Raw genomic sequence first — 15149 nt, 5'->3', positions numbered from 1 at the left:
TCAAGATGAACAAAAATGGACTTGTACCACTATTGAAATAAGCCCTTCATATGTAACTTGATTCTGAAACAACCCTGATTAAATCAGGGTATTGTTAGCAGTCAAATAATGTACAGGCTTCACCTTTGTTTCAAGTAACGGTAACCTAATGCATACATGCTAATTGATTTTGAGTGCTATGGGTGTTATTTCAGGCAGAATTTGGCTGCTCAATAATGCTACATTCAAGGAGCAGGGATTGTTGACTACAGGTCATGAAAGTTGGTCCAAGGTAAACATGTCAAATATGCATGTGTTGTCCGTTCTTTTGGACATGTCCAAGGGGACAGACAGCATTTTGATCCTGCAGCCACACTGACTCGGGGACAAAGGAGGTAGAGACATTAGTTGTCTGTGGGCATTAATTTACATCAATGGGGATGGTTGAAAATTTGTGCTGGACCAGGAATTGAACCCAAGTCTCATGTGGACTGGGCACTTGCAGTGACGACTATGCCATCTGGACGCAGTGGTCATCACATCTGCATGGTCTACTCTAGCATGCTTCCTGTCATACCCAAATTCTGAACTTACTCACCACTGATGTAGTGCTCATGCTCATGATCCTCCTTACACATGGTGTCTCACTGGTTCCTGTAAGAGGTAGTGTGGTGTGCATCTACACTGAAAGGATCATTGGCTGACATCACCTTAATTATATATGTGGTGTCCATTCTTTCGGATATGTCGATGTATCGTCACATCCTGTTCGAACAATCTGAACATGTTTTCCTTACTGCAATCATTTGTCCAGCATTGTGGACATGAATGTGTAATATCAGCATTCCCTGTTTGTGATCATTTCTTGGTAAAAACAATTGTCACATTATTGTATAATTTTGCTTGCTGGGATCAACCCACAACAATGGGGACAAACATTCAGCCAGTGTGGTATTCCTCCTCTCACTGTGCCATTGTGGTCAACACTCACTCATTGTGCAGCTTCATCAATGCATCTGAAAGGGGCAACAGTGCATACTGGGAGCATTAAGTGATTGACTACCGATACCTTGTATTTTCTACTGGTTTGAATAAAATATGCTTACCTTTCAGTAGGTAATTATGGATCCCCTACTGTGCTATGCTGGTGTCACATACTGCAGTTTGAGCCCCTGAGACAAGCAGTTGCTGGCCATTCAAAACAAACAAAAGACAACTCTGTAATAGACTGCACGAATCTATGCATTACAGTTCTGTAAATGTGAGATTACATCTCTGAAACTTACTCATTGTTGCTACATAGGGACCCTACCATTTTCCAGAGAATATGTAGTGGAGGTCACAAAACTAATGAAAGGTCTGATCTGAGTTTTAAACTCTGCTCAAAATTAGGTGATAGTAGTCCATCCACAGCTTGACTCTACAAAGATGTTCTCTTGCCTCACTTACAAATGTTCATTGCCTCTTCAGCCAACAGCCAAAAAGTGAGCCTAGGATGTCCTCTGAGCCCAACCAACAGATTTTGTTGTTGCACACGAGCCTCAGTTCACAGCTGGCCAATAGAACTTACACCATATCTCATATGAGACAGTGGCAGATACAGAAAAACCTCAAGGAGGGCTCACTAAAGATACCTTGAGCTACCTTTACTTTTACTGTAATAAAAGCTAATCAAGTCATATGGAAAGTGTAAGAAAGTTTTATTTAAACTGATTATACACACATCCTCCTTCACTGTTGACCTCAGCCATGTCTTTGTACACCGCAGTGTTGAAAAACTTCTTTCTACTGCAGCAATAGATGCAGGTAGACAAATATTTTGTACAGCTTGTGCAAAGTAGGATACTCACATCTAGGACACAGAGACAATGCTTGCTCAAGAGAATCACAATCATAAAGAGCATTTATGCTCGTTGCTTGTATTGAAGAGACTGTCCCATTAGTCTCTTTTTAACCACAAAGTGTGAGTCGTCTTCAAAATACAGTAGTTCGGGTAAGCACTGATATAGTTTGTGCGCAAGATCATTAGCATCATATTCCAGTAATTGTGATGGAAAAAGGATGTTGAATTTAAAATGATAAATATCTTCTTCAACAAAATGCTCTCTCATGCCAGTCATAACATGGTCCAGTGTTGGAATAAAAAGTTACTTTCTAATATGTCATAGCATCATCATTATGATCGCATTATGATGAACGTCGAATCTAATTTTGCTTTTGCCATTGCCCAACGCCCAAGATATGGTCTTGTAAGATTTTGCTGACTGGATATATTATGCGCATGTCACTTAGTGTAAATAGATTGATAAGAAACTCCCCTTTTCTCCCCCTTCTCTACCCCCAGCCTCTCTCCTGCCCGCCCTGTCTCCCTGCCCCCCCCGCCCTGTCTCCCTGCCCCCCCCCCCGCCCTGTCTCCCTGCCCCCCCCGCCCTGTCTCCCTGCCCCCCCCCGCCCTGTCTCCCTGCCCCCCCCCGCCCTGTCTCCCTGCCCCCCCCCCCCCGCCCTGTCTCCCTGCCCCCCCCCGCCCTGTCTCCCTGCCCCCCCGCCCTGTCTCCCTGCCCCCCCCGCCCTGTCTCCCTGCCCCCCCCGCCCTGTCTCCCTGCCCCCCCCGCCCTGTCTCCCTGCCCCCCCCCCGCCCTGTCTCCCTGCCCCCCCCCGCCCTGTCTCCCTGCCCCCCCCGCCCTGTCTCCCTGCCCCCCCCGCCCTGTCTCCCTGCCCCCCCCGCCCTGTCTCCCTGCCCCCCCCTCCCTGTCTCCCTGCCCCCCCCTCCCTGTCTCCCTGCCCCCCCCGCCCTGTCTCCCTGCCCCCCCCCGCCCTGTCTCCCTGCCCCCCCGCCCTGTCTCCCTGCCCCCCCGCCCTGTCTCCCTGCCCCCCCGCCCTGTCTCCCTGCCACCCCCCCCCCTGCCACCATGCCCCGTCTCCCCGTCCCGTCTCCCCGTCCCGTCTCCCACTACCCCCCACCCCGTCCCCACCCCACGCCCCGTCTCCCACTACACCCCCGCCCCATCTCCCACTACCCCCCCACCCCACGCCCCGTCTCCCACAACCCCCTCTCGCCCCGTCTCCCACTACCCCTCTCGCCCCATCTCCTACTACCCCCCCGCCCCACGCCCCATCTCCCACTACCCCCCCACACCCCGTCTCCCACTACACCCCCACCCCCACGCCCCGTCTCACTACCCCCCCCCATGCCCCGTCTCCTACTACCCCCACTACCCCCCCCCCCCCCCCCCCCCCACTACACCTGCCCCCCACGCCCAGTCTCCCACCCCCTGTCTTCCCGCCCCCACTCCCTGTCTCTCCGCCCCCACACCCAGTCTCCCACCCCCTCCACTCCCTGTCTCCCCGCCCCCACTCCCTGTTTCCCCGCCCCCACGCCCTGTCTCCCGTTCCGCCCTCCCCACCACCACCGCCCGGTCTCGTCCCCCTCTCTCCCCCTGTATGACAGTGCCATGTAGGAACAAGAGACAGATGCCCTGATACGTCACTTTCTTGGTTTTTCAGTTTCTTGAAGACCCATTAAAGGCTGGCGACCCTAGTGTTTGCATAAAGCAAGACCCCGAACTGAAACACCATGCTGCTGGATCTGAGCATAATGTAAGTTTTCACACAAGCACTGTATTGTGCAGGAAATGTAGTAAGAAACTCTTGTTAGATGTGTTATTTGTAGGGTATTACCAATAGTATTTTAACAGCACTTGTAACAAGCATATCTTTATGAACCATACTGTTGCATTAATTTTTTATTGTGATTCTATGTAATGAATGCCTTAAGTACATATTTGGTTTAAACGGAGCAAGGAAGACTTCCTCTTGGAAGTAATTGTTAATCTTGTTACACCTCTGTGTCAGTGCTGTAACATATGTGGAACTATGACATGTGATGGGTGTATATTCTAGAGTTCCCAGTCACTATTCACTGTAGTATTTACATCATTACTGAAATCGTGCTGTGGAATTCCTTATGATTTTCCTCCAGTACACATGACATAAATTTGCATTGTTCCCTAAAGAGCAGGCACTGAAAATACATGGTGATATGGCAAGAAGCTGTGTAAATAACATTAAATTTGGGTAATTTTGATGATAATGTGTGGAATGCCACATTCATTTGATTAATGACCAAAAATTCCTCTTGTTTATGGGTTTACTGTTGGAAGATTATTTGCATCTTTATATTATCTGAGTTTAATTTTGAAATGTTGCCACACATGTATATCAAATTTGTATATGGGAGTACAACCATCCGATAGAGTAGGCCATAGTGCCTCTGAAATCAGAGTGGATTATGTGACAGGAATAGAAAGTGAAAGTATGCCAAATAAGTACTGCACAATGGCTGATAGCAAAATCAGGGGCAATAGAACTGATTTGAATGCATTCTGACACTCTCTCTTCCCAATTGATAAGAATCTCTTCAAAGTTGGATGATACTAATGAGAAAAGAATATTGAGAGCTGTCATATACACACAGAAGATAGCAAGCAGTTATAATTCACAGATTGTGTTCTTCTTTCAGTCTGTTGAAGATCCATTGGGAATATCTTTGTCCACTGATTTTATTAAGGAGGATCCTGAATTAAATATAACTGAGAATACTGTAAGTATTTACATCTCTGATATATTGCATGTATTCAAGTCTTTTGTTAAGTGTGTAGAGTAAAAAATGCATTGCAGTGGAATTGTCACAGATTGTCAGTTTTCTGGAATTTGTTGCTGTTCGTAATTGTGGAGTATTCTTGTACTCCTGCACTTTCATATCACCTCTTACATTCTGACTGTTTTAAATAGTAGTGGAAGGGGACTAGTGGCTGGTATAATCCTGTTCTCAGTAGCCCTTGTTATCAACTACATTGTGTAATGGTTGTTTGTGATGGTCGCGAAATTCACATTTAGATGAAGTTCTAATAGTGTAGATAATTTGAGAAATATTCCTACTTTCAACAACTTCTGATAAATAGAATTCAAAAGAACACTGGCTGTTCTTATCTTTTGTGTGAATCATAGTTATTCTTGAGTTTGCCCTAAAATTATTTTGGGATTTGAAAAACAGAGGTGAAATTTGTGGGTTCTAGATCAGCCCCGATATGTTGGCCACAACCTGTACATATTGTGGCAGCTTCTGTGGTACCTGTTGTATTACTTATAAAATTTTCATTAATAGAAAACTCTTATAGCTTTTAGTGAATGATTGTACATAGCTGAATCCATGTATGGCCTCACCATGCGAGTCCTGGCAGATCTGAAGAAGAAAGATTATTTTTTTAAATATGCTTTATGACCTTGCTAAGGGAAGGAGAAGCTCACATTGATAAACATGTCACAAGAATGAAATTAGACAAATATTGGGGAACATTCAAAACACATTTGCGAAGGTTAGGTACTGGCTCACTCTTGATCTGATTGTTCATAAACAAACTTTCTGAAGTTTTAAAGGATTTTTCAGGCACTGAAATGTTAGCTTCTTCAGACACTGGAATGTGTGGTGATTATACAAGCATACAGGTCTAGGATCCAAACTATCATGCTAGGGACAGCTCAGAGAGTATATAAAGTAGCTGATTCACAGCTAACAGGCCAAGACTTAAATGTCACAGGGACTCATGTTATGCCATTTTAAACAAATGAAAGGGATGCATTGGCATCACAAGTAGACAGGACATTAAGTGAAACAGTAGTAGTGTTGTTCCACAAGAAGGGTTTTACAGAAATGAGAATGCTGCACATAGTAGTCAGGGATGCGCATATGAGGAGTTTGGCTAAAACAGTGATCTGTAGGGTGTCCTAGGACATAGCTGTAGTTGTCAAAGTGGCTGGATTGTAGTTGGTGACCACTTACCATGAAAATACAAAAGGCCATACTGGCCTTCATATGCAGCCCAAGAGATCACAGGTCAAACAAGATGTCTCCATGGCACCAGGGCCAGAGGTTCAGGGATAGTGTCCACTGCATGGAGTGCTGCTCCCATAGCAAGTGTGAAGAACAGTGTGTTGCTGATTGTGTGGTCTGGAATACCATGTCATGTGGTTGGCACTGAAATCACTGATGTTGTACCCCACTTGTTACTTTGAAAATTCCCCCTGCAGGTTCGGGGGTTAGAATAGGCCCGCGGTATTCCTGCCTGTTGTAAGAGGCGACTAAAAGGAGTCTCATCTGTTTCGGCCTTTAATATGATGGTCCCCTAAGGGGTTTGACCACTTCCTTTCCAAATTTTTCCGTTAGTGCATACCATTTGGGGAAGGACGCCTTACGTGGTGCGTCTTCAATCCATTTTGCCCTAAGATCTGGCACACCCGATATTGTGATGGAGTTGGATTTCAATTGAGCTTCCGGTCACATCCGCTGGAGTGTGTTCCGGATAGCATACATTCCCTCCATTGTGCACTTCCATCTTTGCCCTCGTGATGTACATGGATATTTTGACACCCAACATCCAGCACGGTAGCCAGTCCGTTGTGGTGGGGTCGTCATGTACCCTCTTGGTGGTAGCCCCCTGACTACACAGGGATCGCAATGCTGATGCCTGAGCTGCTACCTCCCCACGTATGCCGAGGAGTAGATGCCTATCCCTGTGGGCCATCGGGACTCCCGGCAAAGGCCATCCTGCCAGGTGGTCTTTGCTGTGGCTGGGTGGCGCCCGTGGGGAGAGCCCCTGGTCGGAGTGGGTGGCATCAGGGCGGATGACCCGCAATGAAGCGTGGTACATCATCTCTCGCTGGTGGGCCTCCACCAGCAGTCTCTAAGCGATCGAGGTCTAACCTTAATGGCAAGGAATACTAACCAAGATCATTTCCCTCACTGGCCACTCCATGGGAGGAACGTATGGCTAAAGAAGGCAGTGGAGAATATTCAGCCCGGTACCTCGTGTGTACGCGAGTTGATGGGGAATCGTTTATGTCAACCAAGCCCCAGTTTTTTGTGGAGCATTTAGAGGACAAGTTTGGGGAGGTGGAGGGCTTGTCCAAAATGTGCTCTGGTTCAGTGTTCATCAAAACAGCATCCTCTGCCCAGTCATGGAGTTTGCTCAATCGTGACAAGTTGGGGGATGTTTCTGTTAGCATCACGCCGCATAAGAGTCTCAACATGGTCCAGGGTATTATATTCCACAGGGATCTTCTTCTGCAGTCCGATGATGAACTACGTGCCAACCTAGAACGACGAGGTGTTCACTTCATCCGGCGCATCCATCGGGGTCCGAGGGATAATCAGGTAGCCACCGGTGCCTTCATCTTGGCCTTCGAAGGTGATGTTTTACCCGAAAAGGTCAAGGTGATGGTTTACCGTTGTGATGTGTTAGCCATATATCCCTCCTCCGATGCGGTGTTTTAAATGCTGGAAGTTCGGGCACATGTCATCTCGCTGTACTTCCGGCATCACATGTCAAGGTTGTGGACATCCTTCGCATCCCAATACTCCATGTGCTCCACCTCCCATCTGTGTTAACTGCGGAGAACACCATTCCCCCTGCTCACCGGACTGTAGGATCTTCCAGAAGGAAAGGAAGATAATGGAATATAGAACCTGGACCGCCTGACCTACACCGAGGCAAGGCGGAAATATGAGCGGCTACATCCTGTGCCCTCCCCCTGTGGGTCCGGGGTAAGAATAGGCCTGAGGTATTCCTGCCTGTCGTAAGAGACGACTAAAAGGTGTTTCAACCGTTTCGGACTTCCATGTAATGGTCCCCCTTGGGGTTTGACCTCCATTTTTCCAAATGCTACAGAAGTACGAGCCTTTTGGGGAAGGACACCTTACGTGGTGTATCACTGGTCCTCCGTGCACTAAGATCTTGCCACTCAGCATTGTAACGGCGTTGTAACCATACCCACAATTCAACAAATTGGGCCTAAACGCTTGATGGGTTGTAAAAGTTACGCCCATAGTGCGTCCCCATCTGCACCTACGATCATGATGGACTTTCCATGGCACCTGAAATCCAGCACGGTAGCCAGCCCGTTGTGGTGGGGTCGTCATGTACCCTCTAGGTTGTAGCCCCCTGACAACACAGGGATCGTACTGCCAATACCTGAGCTGCACCCTCCCCATGTCGGCCAAGGAGTAGATGCCCGTCTCCTTGGGGCATCAGGACTCCCAGCAATGGTCAACCTGCCAGGTGGCCCTTGCTGAAGCTGGGTGGTGCCCATGGGGAGAGCCCCTGGTCGGAGTGGGTGGTATCGGAGCGGCGCAGATGAAACGTCAACATGTATTAGGTCGCTCTGCGGCCGAGTCTTTCAAAAAGAAAAGTACTGTCTCTGGTTCTGGTTCTCCTGCCCTTTCCCCCTTGGCCATCGAGGACATCTACGGGGAAATCGAGGCTCTCAGCAAAATGTGTTCGGGGTCCGTTCTTATAAAGACCACCTCCGCCACACAGTCGGCGGCGCTCCAGGTGTGCGACTGACTAGGGGACATACCAGTGTCCATTGTCCCGCATCTGGCACTGAATAGGACGCAGGGGGTTATTTTTCATCGGGACCTCCTGCTGCAATCTGATGAGGAGCTCAGGGCCAACCTGGAGCGCCGAGGCGTGCATTTCGTCCGGCGGGTCCAGCGCGGCCCCAAAGACCGTCGCATTGACACCGGGGCCTTTATCCTCGCCTTCGAGGGGGACGTTCTCCCGGAGAAGGTAAATATGATGTGCTACCGGTGCGAAGTGCGACCTTACGTCCCGCCTCCTATGCACTGTTTTCGGTGTTTGCGCTTTGGGCACATGTCGTCACGGTGTGAGGCTGAGCCCCTTTGTGGCGATTGTGGACATCCTCTTCGTGAGGAACATACATGCACCCCACCACCTCGGTGCGTTAATTGTCCTGGCATCCACTCGCCTAGATCCTTAGACTGCCCCGCGTATCAGGAGGAGAAGAAGATTCAAGAACTCAAAACTTTGGATCGTCTCTCTTATTCTGAGGCCAGGAAGAAGTATGACCGCCTCCATCCCGTGACGTTGACCACTTCGTTTGCCTCAGTCGTGTCCACTCCTTCCACAGCATCCTCACCCCTATCCTGTCCACCCTCCACCTCCTCCCCCCATCCAGGGTCTATGCCTCCGCTTCCCAAATCCCTCCCTTCCAAATCCTCCTCCCTCGCGGCCCCCGCCCCCTCTGCCCCAGGGGCCACCCTTCCTCCTCCTCCTCCCCCACCGCCTGAGAAGTGATCCTCTTCTCAGGCGTCCATCAGCGAAATGTTCCGGACCCCGGCTTCCGAGGTCCGGCGTTCCAAAATGGACCCCGCACGTGAGGACCTTCTTTGGGTCCAGCCCACCATCCCTGTGCCTCCTCAGACTTCCAAGAAGGCCTCCAAGAAGTAGTCTCTATCCCCCTCTCCACCCCGGCATGTTTCGTCAGACGCTCCATCCGTGAGTCGCTGCTCCCGGCTGTCCTCGGTTTCGCCGGGACGCTCTGCTGCCAGGCGCTCTGCTGGCCTCTCGTCGGCAACTGATGCTGCCCCTCCCTCGCAACCCGGGACAGCGGCCACAGCTGGCGACGACTCGATGGAACAGGATCCGCCTCCCACCGGTTGTAGCGTTGTACCCTCGAAACCTGGCCCTCCGCAGCCGTCGAGGTGACCAGCTCTTCCCCTGTCTCGTTCCCCCTTTTTTTTTTTTTTTTTTTTTTTTGACTAGCGATGGCCCTGTTACATTGGAACATAAGAGGTATTCGATCTAATCGGGAGGAATTACAACTGCTCCTCCGCCTGCACTGTCTGCTTGTCCTTGGTCTCCAGGAAACCAAGTTGTGCCCAACTGACCGTATTGCCTTTACCCACTATACCTCGGAGCGGTATGATCTCACCCCTGTGGACGGTATCCCAGCTCATGGTGGGGTCATGTTGCTCGTTTGGGATGATGTCTATCACCATCCCATCCCATTGACCACCCCACTCCAAACAATAGCTGTCCGTATTAACTCTTTCTGCTTTTACTTTTTCAGTTTGTACCATCTACACTCCATCGTCATCCGCAGTTAGTCGGGCTGACATGATGCACCTGATTGTTCAGCTTCCTCTGCCGTTTTTATTGTTTGGCGACTTCACTGCCCATCATCCCCTTTGGGGCTCTCCTGCATCCTGTCAACGAGGCTCCCTCTTGGCGGATGTCTTCAACCATCTCAGTCTCGTGTGCCTCAATACTGGCGTCCCGACTTTCCCCTCGGACTCTACTCATACCTACTCCCACTTGGACCTTTCGATCTGTTGTACCACTCTTGCCCGTCGGCTCGAGTGGTATATCCTTTCTGACACCTATTCGAGCAACCACTTCCCCTGTGTCGTTCGTCTCCTGCACCACACCCCATCCCCACGTCCTTCGAGCTGGAACATACCGAAAGCTGACTGGGGACTTTACTCCTCCCTGGCGACCTTTCCAGACCACGATTTTCTCAGTTGTGACAGTCAGGTCGAATACCTCACGGCTGTTATCATCAATGCTGCCGAACGTTCCATTCCTCGTACTACCTCTTCTTCACGTCCCGTTTCCGTCCCCTGGTGGAATGAGGCTTGTAGAGACGCTATCCGTTCTCGATGACGTGCTTTACGCACCTTTCGCCGCCATCCTACGTTGGCGAATTGTATTGGATACAAAAGACTCCGAGCGCAATGCCGTAGAGTCATCAAAGACAGCAAAAAAGCTTGTTGGGCCTCTTTCACCAGCTCCTTTAACAGTTTTACTCCCTCTTCTGTCGTTTGGGGTGGCCTGCGCCAGCTGTCGGGCATTAAGGCCCACTCCTCGGTACCTGGCCTGACCTCAGGTAATGAGGTCCTTGTTGATCCTGTGGCTGCCTCCAACGCCTTCGGCCGCTTTTTCGCGGAGGTTTCAAGCTCCGCCCATTACCACCCTGCCTTCCTTCCCAGGAAAGTAGCAGAAGAGGCTCGGCGACCTTCCTTCTACTCGCTGAATCTGGAAACTTATAATGCCCCCTTTACTATGCGGGAACACGAACGTGCGCTTGCACTGTCCCGGTCCTCTGCTCGGGGGCCAGATGCCATTCACATTCAGATGCTGGCACACCTTTCTCCGGCGGGCAAAAGCTTCCTTCTTCGTACCTTCAATCGCGTCTGGACCGAAGGTCAGGTCCCCATGTGTTGGCGTGACGCCATCGTTGTTCCTATACCATAACCCGGGAAGGATAGACACCTTCCTTCTAGTTACCGCCCCATTTCTCTTACAAGCTGTGTCTGTAAGGTGATGGAGCGCATGGTTAACACTCGGTTAGTTTGGATTCTTGAATCTCGACGGCTACTTACCAATGTTCAATGCAGCTTTCATCGCCGCCGCTCCGCTGTTGACCACCTTGTGACCTTGTCGACATTCATCATGAACAACTTTTTGCGAAGGCGCCAAACGGTATCCGTGTTCTTCGATTTGGAGAAGGCTTATGATTCCTGTTGGAGAGGAGGTATCCTCCGCACTATGCACAGGTGGGGCCTACGCTGTCGCCTACTGCAGTGCCCGGAGAACATGCCTCCAGGAGCGCTGCCTTCAGCATTGTCTAGACAGCCTATACTAATGGAGCGTGGCAGGTGGCTTCTGGTTCTCTGAAGAGAAGACGGTTTGTATCAACTTTTGGCGATATAAAGCGTTCCTTCCGCCATCCTTACATCTCGGTCCCGTTGTTCTCCCATTCATGGAAACAACTAGGTTTCTAGGGCTCACATTGGACAGGAAACTTTGTTGGTCTCCGCACGTCTATTATTTGGCGGCCCGTTGTACACGTTCCCTTAATGTCCTCCGAGTTCTTAGTGGTTCATCTTGGGGAGCGGATCGCACTGTCCTGCTTCGCTTGTATCAGTCCATAGTCCGATCGAAGCTGGATTATGGGAGCTTCGTCTACTCGTCTGCTCGGCAATCCCTCTTATGCCGTCTCAACTCCATCCACCATTGGGGGTTACGTCTTGCAACCGGAGCCTTCTACACTAGTCCCGTCGAGAGTCTTTATGCTGAAGCTGCCGAATTACCATTGACCTACCGATGCGACGTACTGCTGTGTCGGTATGCCTGCTGGCTGTTGTCAATGCCCGACCACCCCTCTTATCAGTCCTTCTTCGCCGATTCTCTCGACCGTCAGTACGGGTTGTGTGTGTCTGCCCTACTGCCCCCTGGAGTCTGCTCCGTCGCCTGCTTCGACAATTGGATTTTGCCCTCCCTACCACTTTCAGAGAGGGTGAGAGCCCGACACCACCTTGGCTCCAGGCTCCGGTTCATATTTATCTCGACCTCAGCTCAGTCCCGAAGGAGGGTACTCCGGCTGCAGTGTATTGCTCACGGTTTGTCGAACTTCGTGCTCGACTTGCTGGTCGCACCTTTATTTACACCGATGGCTCCAAAACTGACGATGGTGTCGGCTGTGCCTTTGTCGTCAGGGCCGTCACCTTTAAATACTGGCTCCTCGACCAATGTTCCAGCTTTACGGCCGAGCTTTTTGCTCTCCATCAGGCCATCAGGCCGTTCAGTATGCCCGCCGCCACCGCCATTCATCGTATGTACTCTGCTCTGATTCACTCAGTGCTCTTCAGAGCCTTGGAGCTCCCTATCCGGTCCATCCCTTGGTACAACGGATCCAGCAGTCCCTCCATTCTTTCACTGATAATGGTTCTCTTGTCAGCTTTCTGTGGGTTCCCGGACATGTAGGAGTGCCTGGGAATGAGGCTGCTGATGCTGCAGCCAAGGCTGCAGTCCTCCTGCCTCGGCCAGCCTCCCATTGTGTCCCGTCATCTGACATTCGTGGGGTTGTTTGTAAGAGGCTTGTGTCGTTGTGGTGGGATGCTTGGTCATCCCTCCAAGGAAACAAGCTCTGGGCAGTAAAACCGCTCCCAACTGCTTGGACGACCTCCTCCCGACCGTCTCGGCGAGAAGAGGTGCTTTTGACCAGGTTGCGGATTGGGCATTGCCGGTTTAGCCACCGCTACCTGCTCTCTGGTGACCCAGCCCCGCAGTGCCCTTGTGGTCAAGCAGTAACAGTGCACCATGTTTTATTGTCGTGTCCCCACTTTAGTCAATCTCGTGTTGTCCTGTCCTGCCATCTACTTTACCAGAGATTTTAGCTGATGACGCTCGAGCAGCTGCTCGTGTTCTGCATTTTATAACTTTGACTGGCTTGTCCAAAGACATCTAACTTTTTTACTTATTTTATCTGCCTCTTTGTACGGACTTTCTGGTGTCCCCCCTCCCCTTGAGTTTTACTAGATTCCATGTGCTCTAACACTTGTGACTGGCCACTAATGACCTCTGTAGTTGAGCGCCCTTAAACCCCACCAAAAAAAAAAAAAAAAATACATAAATCCTGTGCCCATGACATCCACCTATGCCGCTGCTGCAACACCAGTTCGAACCTCTACCGTGTCGTCACCTACAGTTCGATCTCAGCTCTGTCAGAATTCATCGGCCCCCTTGGTTGTGGGGGGCACTTCACTCCCTGTTGCTCCTGCTCCATCTTCTTCAGGAGCAACACCACCCCAACCATCGGGGACATCTGTTTCCCCTTCCCAGCTGGAGAAGCATGAGCCTTCTTCGGCTCTCTTGCCCGGAAGGGGTCCCTTGGGGCCCTCCCATCCCAAGCTTTGCCCAGTGCCAAAGCAGACACCAGCAAGTATCTCAAACAACCAACGGTCGCTGCTCGTAGGGCGTCACGGTCATCTTCAATCCCTGAGACTGACCCAGTGAGGCCCTCCCAGCCAGAACCACCGAAGGCACAGCGCGCAAAGCAGTCCAAGAAAAAGGTTCCCAAGCATCCTAACATTGCGGTGGCACCTGTCCCACCGCCACCTTCTAACTCTGCGTCCGAAGATGAGGTGGAGATTCTGGCGTCCGCTGAGGACCTGGATCTCGCCAGTCACTCGGACGCAATGGACGGCTGTTGTACAGGTGGTGACTCAGTAGCAGCAGGGGCCCAGGAGGCGTAATCTGCCTCCCCAGTCCCTTCACGCCTTTCTCAGCTATGGACAATATCATTCTCGAGTGGAACTGCAGCGGTTTCTTCTACCATCTAGCTGAGCTCAAACAACTTAACAGCCTTCACCCTTTCTTCTGCATTGCTATTCAGGAAACTTGGTTTCCAGCAATGCGAACCCCCACCCTCCGTGGCTATTGGGGTTATTATGAGAACCGGGCAGCTTATGAAAGGGTGCCTGGTGGCGTCTGCATATATGTCCTTAACTGTCTTCACAGCGAGTTTGTACCTATACAAACAGCTTTAGAGACTGTCGCTGTTCGGGTGTGGACGCCACAGGCTGTTACCGTCTGCAGTCTTTACCTTCCACTGGATGGTGCTGTCGCGCAGCATGTCCTGGCTGCTCTGATAGCCCAATTGCCGCCACCTTTCTTGTTACTTGGCGACTTCAACGCCCATAACGCTCTGTGGGGTGGGTCAGTGGCGACAGTTCGAGGCGCCAACAATGAGCATTTATTAGCACAGCTCGAACTTTCGCTTTTAAATGATGGTTCCTCCACACACTTTAGCGTGGCGAATGGCACATACTCCGCCATTGACCTTTCGATCTGCAGCCCTAGCCTCTTACCGTCTCTCCAATGGAGAGTGCATGACGACCTGTGTGGTAGTGACCACTTTCCGATCTTTCTGTCACTGCCACAGCGTGAGTCTTCTCTGCGCCCTTGCAGGTGGGCTATGAAAAAGGCTGACTGGGACTTGTTCTCCTCCACTGCCGCTATTGAGCCTCTCTCTAGTGACGACATTGATGCGGTGGTTCACTCAGTCACCAACAGCATCGTTACTGCCGCCGAATCAGCCATTCCCAGTTCTTCTGGGACCCCTCAGCGGAAGACTGTGCCTTGGTGGTCGCCTGAGATCACTGAGGCGATTAAAGATCGCAGGCGGGCGCTACAGTGTCACAAGCGACATCCCTACATTCCTGCATTGAACAACTCATCACCTTCAAACGGCTGCGTGCACGGGCCCGCCGCCTTATCCGCCAAAGCAAGTAGGAGTGCTGGGAGCGGTATGTGTCCGCCATTGGCCTCCATGTCTCTCCATCGCAGGTCTGGGCCAAGATCCGCCGCCTCTACGGCTATCGGACCCCTGTCAGCATCCCTGCGCTCTCACTGAATGGAGCAGTTTGTACAGACTTCGACGAAATTGCCAACAGCTTGGCAGAGCATTTTGCTCTTAGTTCCGCTTCTTCCAATTACCCACTGGCCTTCCGCTCCATTAAAGAGTGGATG

The 15149-nt window shown here is 50.8% G+C and overlaps 1 protein-coding gene across 1 annotated transcript in view; it reads left to right on the top strand.

Annotated features, from left to right (window-relative positions):
* LOC124553987 (zinc finger protein 227-like) overlaps positions 1 to 15149 on the top strand; it is a 186390-nt gene that overhangs the window by 23761 nt on the left and 147480 nt on the right. Inside the window, exons 4-5 of the mRNA XM_047128011.1 lie at positions 3484 to 3576; positions 4499 to 4579. Of these exons, the coding sequence (XP_046983967.1) occupies positions 3484 to 3576; positions 4499 to 4579 (174 nt within the window). The remainder of the gene's footprint in view (positions 1 to 3483; positions 3577 to 4498; positions 4580 to 15149) is intronic.

This window comes from Schistocerca americana, chromosome 11, assembly GCF_021461395.2.
Source record: "Schistocerca americana isolate TAMUIC-IGC-003095 chromosome 11, iqSchAmer2.1, whole genome shotgun sequence".
Lineage (NCBI taxonomy): Eukaryota > Metazoa > Arthropoda > Insecta > Orthoptera > Acrididae > Schistocerca > Schistocerca americana.
This window is presented reverse-complemented; position numbering and strand designations above follow the sequence as displayed.